Source organism: Cervus elaphus, chromosome 23 (genome assembly GCF_910594005.1).
Source record: "Cervus elaphus chromosome 23, mCerEla1.1, whole genome shotgun sequence".
Classification (NCBI taxonomy): domain Eukaryota; kingdom Metazoa; phylum Chordata; class Mammalia; order Artiodactyla; family Cervidae; genus Cervus; species Cervus elaphus.
In genome coordinates, this window is record NC_057837.1 from 32,566,558 (window position 1) to 32,580,768 (window position 14,211).

General features: G+C 35.0%; 1 protein-coding gene across 1 annotated transcript in view; it reads left to right on the top strand.

Annotated features, from left to right (window-relative positions):
- TMEM236 (transmembrane protein 236) overlaps positions 1–4,080 on the top strand; it is a 39,647-nt gene extending 35,567 nt beyond the window's left edge. Inside the window, exon 4 of the mRNA XM_043884926.1 lies at positions 809–4,080. Coding sequence (XP_043740861.1) covers positions 809–1,389 — 581 coding nt within the window. The 3' untranslated portion in view covers positions 1,390–4,080. The remainder of the gene's footprint in view (positions 1–808) is intronic.
- The last annotated feature ends 10,131 nt before the right edge of the window (positions 4,081–14,211 follow it).

Here is a 14,211-nt window from a genome sequence, read left to right on the forward strand (position 1 = left end):
AATGACTTAGGATCCATACCTCGGGAAATACAAAGACACAAAGAGCATTCTCTGCCTCTACATTATTTGGCATTGTGCTATCAATTGCTATCTTCAAGTTCCATGTGTGACACAGACCTCAAATAAGAGATCACTTGTATTTCATTTTCAAGTTTAAATAAAATTTTAAATTTTAATAAAAATTTAAATATTTCACTTTAAGTAAAAATTTAAGAATTTTTATGTTTAAATAAATTTTGAAATTTAAATAAAATGTTTATATTTAAATTTTAAACAAATTGAAGGAAAAGTTAAATTTTAAATAAAATTTTAAAATTTAAATAAAGCATTTAAAATTAAAATTTATTTTTAAAAATATTTATTTATTTGACTACACCAAATATAAATAAAGTACTATTCATTTATTTATTTTATAATATTTATTTTTTATTTGTTTATTGGAGAAGGAAATGGCAACCCACTCCAGTATTCATGCATGAAAAATCCCATGGATGGAGGAGCCTGTTGGGCCACACCCCATGGGGTCACAAAGAGTCAGACACAACTGAGCCACTAGCACACACAGCCACTTATTTATTGGGTTGCAGCATGTGGGCCCTTCCATCTTCCATGCAGCTGTGCCTGACCTTTTAGTTGCAGCCTGTGGATCTAGTTCCCTGACCAGGGATCAAACCCAAGCCCCCTGCATTCAGAGCATGGAATCTTAGCCACTGGATCACCAGGGAAATCCCTGTAAGTTTAAATTAAATTGAATGAAAAGTTACGTTTTAATGAAAATTTAAAATTTAAATAAATCAATTTGTTGCAGGTAACGAAGACAGGCACATCCATACGACCAATTTGCAACAAATAAGAACTGTGACATGTGAAGGGAAGCAAAATGAAGAAAACCCAACTCGCCCACAGCCAGCCAACAGGATCCACTTGTCGCGGCCACTAGGAGGTGCCACAGGGAGCTCCTCTCCTGAACTAGAGGGACCCCAGGAGCCCACCTTTGAGTGGGGAATCCTGAGAACGCTGTCCCAACAGGACGTGCGTGCAGAGATCTTCCTCAGGAGCTTTCTGCTGTGGGCTGACACCATAGAAATGGTACGGGTGGCCGGGCACCCCAGGGTGTACAAGTCAGGCTGGGTGTACGCAGTCTACATCTTCAGTTACATTTCTCTTCTTCGAATGATACTCACTCCCCAGAACCCGCTTCTGAATTCCCTTGGCATCCTTCTCCAGGATCTACCTTTTATCTTTGTTAGACTGAGTTTAATCATTGTCCTGGGAACAATCACACCCGTATTGGGTCTGTGTAAAAATGTCCTGGTGACTCTGTCTTATGTTTACTTCAATTACTTAACCAGATTCAGGATGTTCTCTACCTTTGAGAGGTCTTTTTAAAGAGAAAATGTCCTATAGTCAAACCTCTTTTTTATGCACATGCATACATTTGTGATCTTTTTGCGGGGCAGGCATATGTTATTTTGCACTCTAAGAAGAAATGAAGAAATAGATGCTAGAGAAAAAACTATTTTTAAAAACTATAACATGTCAATTTTTAAAATGTATGCAAATGGTGCTAAATGTAAGCAAAGTTGTTGTCTTTTAAGTTGGTTCCCCTAGATTTGTAGAAAATGTCAGTAGTTAATTTTGTTATGTATTCTGCACTTTTTCTAAAAGTACACTTCAGTAAAGCATCTTAAAAAATGAGAACATGTCTTCCTACTAAGTTAGTCCAAGAATGATATTTTTTTATTGTTGACAGAGAGGGCATTACAAGAATTAGTTACAATTAATTTTAGGAAATAAGCCTATTATTATTAAATAAGTTTAGATTCTATCAGTACTTTTAACAAATTGACCCTGAGGGATGGAATGGGAAGGGAGGTGGAAGGGGGGTTCAGGATGGGGGACACATGCACACCCATGGCTGATTCATGTATTTAAAAAAACAAATTGAATTGTTTTAGAGTCTCCTTCAGACATGTAATTGTTCTTCATTCCTCTGTGGCAAGAGATTTTTATGTAATTAGTTGATTTCAGCAGAGAAAGCAATTTAACTTTACAGACATTTGATTCAATTTAATGTAATGAAGTTAAGGTAAGATCTAGATAAACTTTTATAATAGGAAGCCATTAATTGAAGAGGGAAATTTCAAAGTAAAAGAATATTTATTTGTGGAATTTGATACCATCATGAAAGCAAGATGCAAGTCCTGTTTAAAGTTAGAAGTTCAACTTACAAATGTAACAGCAAGTGCATTAGTGTCTTATGTGATAATATAGAATAGTTATCTTGACATTAAATAATTAGATATGGAATTATGTGATTTGATTTCATATGATGGGATACCCTCAGATATGCATAGCAGGGGCTCTCCACTCTATATAAATTTTCCGATGCTACAGAGATTTCTGAGAGTCTTACATGTGCAGAGTAATGTTTTATGCAGGCAGTCTCTTCAGTGATCTGTGTTAACAAATAGCTTAAAGAATGAATAACTGAATTTACCTGCCGCTCCAACTCTCCACCAAATCCTCCAGTCTCACTCTCTCCCTGGGCTTTATGGTTTTTCCTTATAACGTAAGATAAGGTCTATTCATAGTTACTAAAAGCTTAACTTCTGGTTTTATGACTTGGGGCAAACATCCAAAAGTGAGTATATCACTAGTACTTTAATAAGGTTAGTAGTGTTAGTTGCTCAGTCGTGTGTGACTCTTTGTGACCCCATGGACTGTAGTCTGCCAGGCTCCTCTGTCCATGGGATTCTCCAGGCAAGAATACTGGAGTGAATTGCCATTCCCTTCTCCAGGGGATCTTCCCAACACAGGGTATGAACCCGGGTCTCCTATATTGCAGGCAGATTCTTTACTGTTTGACCTACAAATAAGGTTAAATAGTACTTTATAGGTCTAAGAGGATTAACTAGATAGGGAATGTTCTCATTGTATTGTCTGGCTAACTATAATAACTGATAAATGCCAAGACTTTTAATTGGATCAAATCCCTACAGAGAAACAGGTATCTTAATGCATTGTTTTAATTTTCCTATTTTTTCTTTTCTGTGTCTTTGCTTACCATCTGGGAATAATAATTTAAACCATACACTTGTGAAAAATAAATATGAAATCTTCAGGTTACCTCAGACTATAATTTTCCATCAAATAGTATTATGTGTAGAAGTGAGTAATCTACTGAATATAGAGATTAAAGTTGATAAGCGGACTTCCCTGTTGGTCCTGTGGCCAAGACTCCATGCTCCCAAGTGCAGGCTACTAGGTTTGTCCCCAGTCAGGGAGCTAGATCCTGCATGGTGCAACTAAAGACCTGGCAGAGCCCAATAAATAAATGTTTTTTAAAAAAGGTTAAAATTTTAAAAGACATAAACCTGATGTAGGTATTCATTCATCAGGCATCAAAGTGTCCCTCCTATGAGTTCTTATAGAACCCTAACTATAGCACTTTTTTAAGATTTTTGTTGTGTGTTTGCTTTTCTGAGTTCCTCATTAATCTTTAAATTCCTTAAAGAAAGGCCTGAGAATATCTTGTTTAACAATGCATTTTTATCTTCCTCTGTCAATCCCACAGAAACTTACAATGCTTGTAACTCTAGAAGAAGATTATCATACAAAAAAATTCTTTCAGTTTATACCTGATAATTTTTTATTAGGAAGAATATATAACCATGTAGTTGATTGTAGTATTCCTAAATATGAAAGTACTTTATGTACATTTATATTTATCTTTGTATTGGAATTTATAGAGTGAACAATGCTCAGACAATTTGGGAAGTATTACTTATTGGAGTTTAGAATAGTTTTGCACCTAATATTTGAACAAGAATGTGCCTGATATTTTGGAGAGTCACAACACTATATAAATAATGAAGGCATGTACAAAAGACTCCATGTAGGAGGAAAATTACAGAGTACCTAATTTAATTTAATAGTTTATTTTAAGGATGTGTGCATGTTTATAAAGTTTGTCTATGGTATTTAACAGGCATTGCAGCAAATTATGCTAATAAAACATTGGTTGTTATACACTCTGTGATTAAAAGTTATGCTATTAAAATTACATTGCAATTCTCATTGTTTCTAATGGTTTTTGTTATTAAGACCCATGTAGCTTTTGTGTCCTTATAAAAAGTTATGAATGTTACATATAGATTAAAAAAAAATGGATGGAGAAAAATATACCATGCTAACACTTATCAAAAGAAGGCAGCACTTACATTAACTTCAGATAGACCAGACTTCAAAGTAAGGAAAATTTTTCAAGGATTAAGAAAGGGATTATTACATATAAAGGAGTCAATTCTCTCAGGAGACATCATCCTTAACGTGTTTGTACCTAATGACAGAACCACATAAGGCAAAAACTGTTAGAACTGCCGAAAGAAATAGATGAAGCTACTATCATAGTTGGAAACTTCAACATCCATCTCTCAGAAATGGGCAGTTCCAACAGATAGAAAATCAGTAAAGACAGAGTTGAATTCAATGATACTAATCAATTAATTGGATATAATTGACTTCTATGGTCTACTTTATCTGACAACAACAGAATACACATTCTTCTTAAGCTCACAAGAAACATTTACCAAGATAAACCACATTCTGAGGCATAACACACATTTTAGCAAATTTAAAAGAATAGAAACAATATAATGTCTTTTCTCATAAAGGAGTTAAATTAGAAATCAATAACAGACAGGTAATAGAAAAATTCCCAATTGCATGGAGATTATGCAGCACATTTCTAAATAACACATGGGTCAAAGAAGAAATCTCAACAGAAATTAAACTATATTTTGGAGTAAATAAAAATGAAAAAAAAAAAAAAAACCTTATCCAAATGTATGGGTTTGTACAAATGTACAAGCATAAGTGGTATTTAGAGGGAAATTTATAGTAAAATAAGTTTCCACCTTGGGAAGCTAGAAAAAGAAGAGCAATCAAATGCCAGCAAGGGTAAGAAAAGAAATAACAAGAATTACAGCAGAAATCAATGAAGTTGAAACAAAATCAATAGAGAAAAACCAGTAAAACCAAAACCTATGCATGTGTGGGAACAGGGGAGGAGATGGGAAGTCTGTAATTTCCTCTCAATTTTATTATAAACCTGAAATTGCTCAAACAAAAAAATGTCTTCCTAAGAAAGTAGTAGTGGTGTTGTTCAGTTGCTAAGTCGTGTTCAACTCCTTGCAACCCCATGGACTGCAAAATGCCAGACTGCTCTGTGCTCCAGTATGTCCTGGAATTTGCTCAAATGCATGTCCGTTGAGTTGGTGATACTATCTAACCATCTCATCCTCTGCAGCCCCTTTCTCCTTTTGTCTTCAGTCTTTCACATCATCAGTGTCTTTTCCAGTGAGTTGTCTCTTTACATCAGGTGGTCAAAGTATTGGAGCTTCAGCATCAGTCCTTCAACGAATATTCAAGGTTGATTTCCTTTAGGATTGACTGGTTTGATCTCCTTGCTGTCCAAGGGCATCTCAAGAGTCTTCTCCAGCATAATAATTCGAAAGCAAAATAAGTAGTGTAGTCTTAAATATATCAAACTTTTAAAATATGTTCTGGGGGTAATATTTTCCAAAGTAATATTTGCTTGTGAATTGGCATTTATACATACACAATTCTTAATTTTTAGGATGTGCCTATTATTAATAAAAATCTCATAATTTCTCTTGCTTTGAAATTGGAATATTAATGGATTTTTTTTTTAGAAAAGCCTTCTTTCTCTACAATGTATTTATTTTTCTTCTTAAAGATGTAGGTTCCTTAGAAAATAGGTTTTCCAGAATATTTTAGTACATAAATTTAAAAATTACCTTTTAAATTGCTAACAATTATAGGTAATGTTACATATTTGGTGTAATTTGAAGAAGATACCCACTGTTTTTGTGTCTTGACTTCCATCTGTAAAATCTGGGTCATTTACAGATCATAAAAATACACTTTTTGCCTTATTCTTGTTTTTTTCAAATATTAAATAGGTCATATAATATTTTAAAATTAATTTATTATAAATATTATAATATTATTTATATAATAATATTATTAATAGAAATACTATTTATTAATAATTTATTGTAATTGGATTTGCAAATTACAATATTGTGGTGGTTTTTGCCATACATTGACATGAATCAGCCATGGGTGTACATGTGTCCCCCATTCCAAACCCCCCTCCCATCTCCCTCCCATTCCATCCCTCTGGGTTGTCTCAGTGCACCGTCTTTGAGTGCCCTGATTCATGCATCAAACTTAGACTGGTCATATGTTTCACATATGGTAATATACATGTTTCAATGCTATTCTCTCAAATCATCCCACCCTCACCTTCTCTCACAGGGTCCAAAAGTCTATTCTTTATATCTGTGTCTTTCTTGCTGTCTTGCATATAGGGTTGTCATTACTATCTTTCTAAATTCCATGTATATGTGTTAACATACTGTATTGGTGTTTTTCTTTCTTACTTACTTCACTTTGTATAATATGCTCTAGTTCCATCCACCTCCTTAGAACTGACTCAAATGCGTTCTTTTTAATAGCTGAGTAATATTCTGTTGTGTATATGTACCCCAGTTTTCTTATCCATTCATCTGCCAATGGGCATCTAGGTTGCTTCCATGTCCTAGCTATTGTAAACAGTGCTGCAATGAACATTGGGGTATAGGTGTCTCTTTCAATTCTGATTTCCTCAGTATGTATGACCAGCAGTGGGATTGCTGGGTCATATAGCAGCTCTATTTCCAGTTTTTTAAGGAATCTCTGTACTGTTCTCTATAGTGACTGTACAAGTTTGCATTCGCACCTACAGTTTAAGAGGGTTCCCTTTCCTCCACAACCTTTCCAGCATTTATTGTTCATAGACTTTTTGATGGGAGCCATTTTGACTGGCGTGAGATGATATCTCATTGTGTTTTTGATTTGCATTTCTCTGATAATGGGTGATGTTGAGCATCTTTTCATGTGTTTGTCTGCCATCTGTATTTCTTCTTAGGAGAAATGTCTGTTTAGTTCTTTTGCCTGTTTTTTGATTGGGTCGTTTATTATTCTGATATTGAGCTGCATGAGCTGCTTGTATATTTTTGAGATTAATTCTTTGTCAGTTGCTTTACTGGCTATTATTTTCTCCCATTCTGAAGGCTGTCTTTTCACCTAACTTGTAGTTTCCTTTGTTGTGCAAAAGCTTTTAAGTTTCATTAGGTCCCATTTGTTTAGTTTTGCTTTTATTTCCATTACTCTGGAGGGTTGGTTATAGAGGATCTTGCTGTGATTTATGTCAGTGAGTGTTCTGCCTGTGTTTTCCTCTAGGAGTTTTATGGTTTCTGCTCTTACATTTGGATCTTTAATCCATTTTGAGTTTATTTTTGTGTATAGTGTTAGAAAGTGTTCTAGTTTCATTCTTTTACAGGTGGTTGACCAGTTTTCCCAGCACCACTTGTTAAAGAGATTGCCTTTTCTCCATTGTATATTTTTGCTTCCTTTGTCAAAGATGAGGTGTCCTTAGGTACATGGATTTACCTCTGGGCTTTCCATTTTGTTCCATTGATCTATATTTCTGTCTTTGTGCCAGTGCCATACTGTCTTGATGACTGTAGCTTTGTAGAATAGTCAGAAGTCAGGCACGCTGACTCCTCCAGTTTCATTCTTCTTTCTCAAGATTGCCTTGGCTATTCGAGGTTTTTTGTATTTCCATACAAATTGTGAAATTATTTGTTCTAATAATAATAAGTGAATATTATTGTGATATAAGTGAATAATAATGTGAATAATACCATTGGTAGCTTGATAGGGATTACATTTAATCTACAGATTGTTTTGAGTAGTACACTCATTTTCACTATATATATTCTTCCAATCCATGGTATATTTCTCTATTTGTGTCATCTTTGATTTCTTTCACCAGTGTTTTATAGTTCTATGTATAGGTCTTTTGTTTCTTTAGGCAAATTATTCCTAAGTATTTTATTCTTTTCATCGCAATGGTGAATGGGATTGTTTCCTTAATTTCTCTTTCTGTTTTCTCATTGTTAGTGTATAGGAATGCAAGGGATTTCTGTGTATTAATTTTATATCCTGCAACTTTACTATATTCACTGATTAGCTCTAATAATTTTCTGGTGTGTCTTTAGGATTTTCTATGTAGAGGATCCTGTCATCTGCAAACAGTGAGAGTTTTACTTCTTCTTCTCCAATCTGGATTCTTTTTCTTTCTTTTTCTTCTCTGATTGCTATGGGTAAAACTTCCAAAACTACGTTGAAAGTAGTGATGAGATTGGGCACCCCTGACTTGTTCCTGACTTTAGGGGAGATACTTTTAATTTTTCACCATTGAAGATAATGTTTGCTGTGGGTTTATCATATATGGCTTTTATGTTGAGGTATGTTCCTTCAATGCCTGCTTTCTGGAGAGTTTTTTTTTTTTTTTATCATAAATGGGTTTTGAATTTTGTCAAAGGCTCTCTCTGCATCTACTGAGATAATCATATGGTTTTTATCTTTCAATTTATTAATGTGGTGTATCACATTGATTGGTTTGCAGATATTGAAGAATCCTTGCATCCCTGGGAGAAAGCCCATTTGGTCATGATGTATGATCTTTTTAATATGTCAAATAATCTTATAATTAAATTATTTTGAAAGACATGTGCCATGCCAAACAAAACAAAACACTGGCTCTTCAAATAGTCTGTACATTACAGTAAATCTAAATATACTATCTGAAGAGTATTATAAACTAAAGTCAAATTTTAGATAAATAATCCAATACAAAGATTTTTCATTGCTATAAGGTCAATTACTTTCTATTAAATTGCAAAAGCATCATTGGTGTTTTGATGTATTTTGATAAGGATTGGAAAATTGAAGAATAAGAACATTTAAAAACCCAGTTTTCTGTCTTTAAAATTTTTAATTTTTTACTTAACTGCATCATTATACCTTTTTTCTCTTCTGAGTCAAAATTATCTTGGTATCATTTGAGCAAATTTGCCTATTTAAAGATAGGGATGGTTAAACCAAATAAACTTCTGTATAAGTCACCAGTTTAAACTAGCAGAAATGATGGAATAGGCTACCAAATAATTTGTTGAGCTGATTTTCTTGGAACTGTTTCAGAACAAAGGAATCACTAAGTTCATCTTACATGGAACTGAGTGGGTGTGAGGTATGTAATGTTTGAGAGCATCTAAGGGGAAATGAAATAGTTCAGCAATTGTTTCACCAATTAGAAAAAAAAGAGGATTTCCTTTATTTTATAGAAATCCTCCTTTAGCCTGAAGGAAACACTAGTTGAAAACAACCATCAGAAAGCTAAGCAAAAACCAGAACCAAAACTTAGTAGAAGGGTATAAAGAGGATGATAAGAGTTGGGTTTTATTTTAATGTGACAGGATATACATAGCATAAAATTTATCATTTTCAGGTACAATTCAGTGGTTTGAGTGTATTTGCAATGCTGTACAGCTCTCATTGCTATTTTTAAAACTCTTCATCATCCCCAATGGAAACTCGGAACCCATTAAATAGTAACACTCATTTCCCCTCCCCCACCCTTGGTAAAAATAGAGGTATTTTTCCTGTCTTTATGAATTTGTCTATTCTACTTTCATGTAAGTGGAATCATGTGGCATTTGTCCTTTTGTGTCTGTATTGTGTCTGTGTTATTTCAAGATTGTACGTGTTGTAGCAGGTATCAGAATTTCATTTTTACGGCTTAATAATATTCCATTAGATATATTATTTTATTATATAAAATATATTAAAAAATATATAATATATAAAATATATTATTTTATATATAAAATGGAATATAATAATATATATAATATTCCATTATATATATATTGTTTATCCATTCATCTATTGACAGACACTTGTATTGCTTTTTACCTTTTGGCTACTATGAATAACGTGCAGTAAACATTGGAGTACAAATACTTATTTGCATCTCTGCTTTCGATTTTTTGGGTATACATCTAAAAGTGAACTTGATGGATTATATGGCAATTCCACGTTTAATGTTTTACGGATACTACTACTACTCAGTCGCTTCAGTCGAGTCCGACTCTGTGTGACCCCATAGACGGCAGCCCACCAGGCTCCCCCGTCCCTGGGATTCCCAAGGCAAGAACACTGGGGTGGGCTGCCAGTTCCTTCTCCAATGCATGAAAGTGAAAAGTGAAAGTGAAGTCGCTCAGTCGTGTCCGACTCTTTGCGACCCCATGGACTGCAGCCCACCAGGCTCCTCCCTCCATGGGGTTTTCCAGACAAGAGTACCGGAGTGGGTCGCCATTGCCTTCTCCGGTTTTAGGGATAGGAGCAACCTTTTCCCATAGTGGCTACACCAGTTTACATTTACACCAGTAATGCCCAAGAGTTCCAATTTCTCCACACCGTCATCAATGCTTATTATCTTGTTTTTTTTCTTTGATAACAGCTATCCTAATGGGCATGAAGTGATATATGATTGTGGTTTTGTTTGCAATTTTCTAATGACTAACAATATTGAATGGTCTCCCCCGCTTTGGCTCAGTGGTAAAGAATCGCCTGCATTGCAGGAGATGTGGGTTCGATCCCTGGGTTGGGAAGATCCCTTGGAGAAAGAAATGGCAACCCACTCCAATATTCTTGCCTGGGAAATCTCACGGACAGAAGGGCCTGGCAGGCTACAGTCCATGGGGTTGCAAAGGAGTTGGGCATGACTGAGCAACTAAATAACAACAACAATGTTGAGCATCTTTTCACACGCTTATTAGCTATTTGCATATTTTCTCCAGAGAAATGGCTATTCAAATACATTGCTCATTTAAAAAATTGGTTGCTTTGTTGTTGCTGTTGTTGTATTTCTTTACACATTATGGATATTAATTCTTTATCAGATATATGATTTGTAAATCTTTTCTCTCATTTCTCTCATTCTTTTCACTCTTTTGATAGTGTCCTTTTTAATTTTGATGAACCCCAATTTAATCGACTTTTTCCTTTTGTAGCTCTGCTTTTGGTGTCATGTCCAAAAAGAAAAATACTGCCAAATCGAATGTCATGAGGATTTTTCCTGATGTTTTCTTACATAAATTTTTATAGTTTTAGCCCTTAACTTTAGGTTTTGACCCATTTTGAATACTTTCTGCATTGAATGGTCTTGGTACCTTTGTAAAAAAAAACCAACGAACCTCATATTTGAGTGCTTATTTCTGAGCTCTCTGTTCTATTCTATTGGTCTTTATGTTCTCTCTTACACCAGAACCACACACGATTTTGATTACTGTAGCTTTATAATAAGTTTTGACATCAGGAAGTGTGAGACCTCCAACGTTGTTCTTTTTCAAGATTATTTTGGCTATATGGGATTTCTTGGAATTTCATATGAATTTTAAGATGGGGTTTCCTGTTTTGCAAAAAACATCATTGGGATTTTGATAGAGGTTGCATGGAATCTGTAAATCTCTTAGGGCAGTATTGTCATCTTAACAATATTATGTTTTCAATTCTATGAACATGGGATAGCTTTCCATTTATTTAGGTCTTCTTTCTTTCAGCAATGTTTTGTAGTTTTTTTGTAGTTTTTTTGCCTCCTTGGTGAAATTTATTCCTAAATATTTTATTCTTTTTTGATGTTATTGTGACTAGAATTGCTTTCTTAATTTCCTTTTCAGATTTTTAATTAATAGTGTGTAGAAACACAACCAAATTTTGTGTTTTGATTTTGTGTTCTTCTATTTTGTTGTATTTGATTATTAGCTCTAGCAGGTGGCTTTTTTTTTTTTTGGTAGACATTTTAGGGTTTTTCACATATAAAATAATGTCATCTCTGGAAGAAAGATACTTTTACTCCTTTTTCTCCAACTTGGATGCTTTTATTTATTTTTTTGACTAATTGCTCTGGCTGGAACTTTTCTTGCCATGTTGAATAGAAGTGGTGAAAGCAATTAAAAGCAATAATTACCCTTCAGAATACAGAAGTCTGATATTTGGAAGATGAGTCCCTGATGGGCTATCCTGGATCCATCAGGGTGCAAAAAAGGCTGTCACTTGCCACAAAGATGGGGGAGTGGAAGATGATAGCCACTACCCAAGGAAGAGCTTGAAATTAACTGAAATATACCAGCATTTCCATCAAGCTCTCCACTGAATGCTCCTAAGTTTCTACTAGTTACTTGGGATACTAAAATAGTTACTCCAGACAGTTTCTGCCCAGTTTAGTAGGTGTTGAAGTGGAATGATGGATTTCTAAAGCTTCTTATCCCACTATCACTCCCATAAGAACTGGCTTTCCTTTTTTTGCTTGGTCACCTCATTTAACCTGTTAAATCTTTGTTTTAGTAAGGTCAAGGTCATGGGGTAAATTCTTTGTGGGATGATAGGCTTCCTATTGTTTCAAAGTCACAGATTCTACCACTGATCCTGGTTGGCCATATGACACATTTTATGTGATTTAAAAAAACCTGAATGTGAGTGTAGAGAGAATTCAGTTAAGTTTTATCTTCTTCTGAAATTAATGTAAATCCAAATTAGGCCAAACTTTCTGAATTTATATAATTGATTTACATTTAAAAACCATGAATGTCTCATTTAAAATATTTTTTTTTCTCATGATAAATCAGTGAAGCAGTGCTTTAGAAAGATTTTGTTTCACTTGCTGTGTTTTGTAACCAATCTTTTATGGCAGTGAAACACTGGCTTAATGAAAAAGAAACATTTTTCTTTGTGCCCTACATTTTCATCATATTTTTCATCCTGTCAGAGTAATCTGAAATTTAGAATGTTAAAAAAATCAGTAAGAGAAGTATATCACATTTCTTACTAGGAAGCAAAGTTTATAATATCACAAAGATGGTAAATCTTTGAGCTTTTCACTTGAAGATGAACTAATCATTAAAACATATATATTACCATATGTAAAATTAGACAGTCAGTGGAAATTTACTGTATGATGCAGGGAGCTCAAATCCAGTGCTCTGTGACAACAGAGAGGGGTGGGATGGGGTGGCAGGTGTAAGGGAGGTTCAAGATGGTGGGGACATATGTTGACTATGGTTGATTTATGTTGATGTATGGCAGAAACCAACAGAATAATGTAAAGCTATCATCCTCCAATTAAAATAAGTAAATTTAAATTAAAAAACTAAAATAAAATTTCAAGAAATATTCCAGCAGCTTCCTTTTGTTTGGCTAACATTTCCCACACTCCAGTTGTGAGCTGGCTATCTAATTACTGTATCTGCTTCAAAATGTTCTTAATTCATTCTTTACTTCTGAAAAATAACACAATAGATCTGTAGGGTTAACATGATGCTTCATGAAAGATGCTTTCATTTCTTTAAAAAGAAAGTATCCCACCTATCATGAAATGACCAAATAATCAGACTTCCTCCTGGCAAGAGGACCCTTGTAAACTTGAAGGGGGTCACTATTGTTAAGGATGGGCAGCGGGGCTTTACTGCAAGTCTTGTCACTGTTTTCTCTGGATCACTTGAGAGCTTTCTAGAAAAAGACTTCTAGAACTTTCTCCTTCCTGTTACAACTGAGCTTCTTTCTTAAGCTTAGTCTCAATTTTACTTTTCTTCTAGCTGAAAGGAACAAAGCTCCATATGAAGCCACTTTCAGAGCTTTCAAAGAAAAAAAGGAAACTCTAAACATTGAATATGGAGAGTGGGAGGGGATCCATTTCAGCCCTTAAGAAGACATTTCCACCAGAAAACTATCCTTTAAAAAATAGTTTATTATTTTAGATGTAATGCCATATTGGTATAATTCAGGATTTTTAAAATTATCATTTTTGGAGGGGGGAACCATGTGGCATGTGGGAATCTTAATTTCCTGACAAAGGATTGAACCTGTGCCCCCTCTGTGTTGAGGGGGCCAGAGTCTTAACCACTGGAGTGCTAAGAAAGTCCAGAAAACTGTCCTCTTTATTGCCTGCCATCTCCACTACGTTCCAGGGCTTGTCTGCTGAAGGTCCCCGGATTCAGCCGCTCCTCAGAGAGAATCTCACTTTTCCAGCCCAGGTAGTGGCCTCCAGCTTGCCCTCCCCCGCATCCAAGCAGAGCCGGGAGGTCCAGCGCTGTTTCACTTCCCCCCTTTCCCAGCAGGCCGGCCCTGGCTCCTAGGTTCTCACAGGCGCCCAGTCGCCTCCACCCTCTTCCTCATCTCTCTCCCACACGTGTCCCTCTCTCCCCTTCCTCTGTGTCTGCTCTTCTCAGAAGTTAG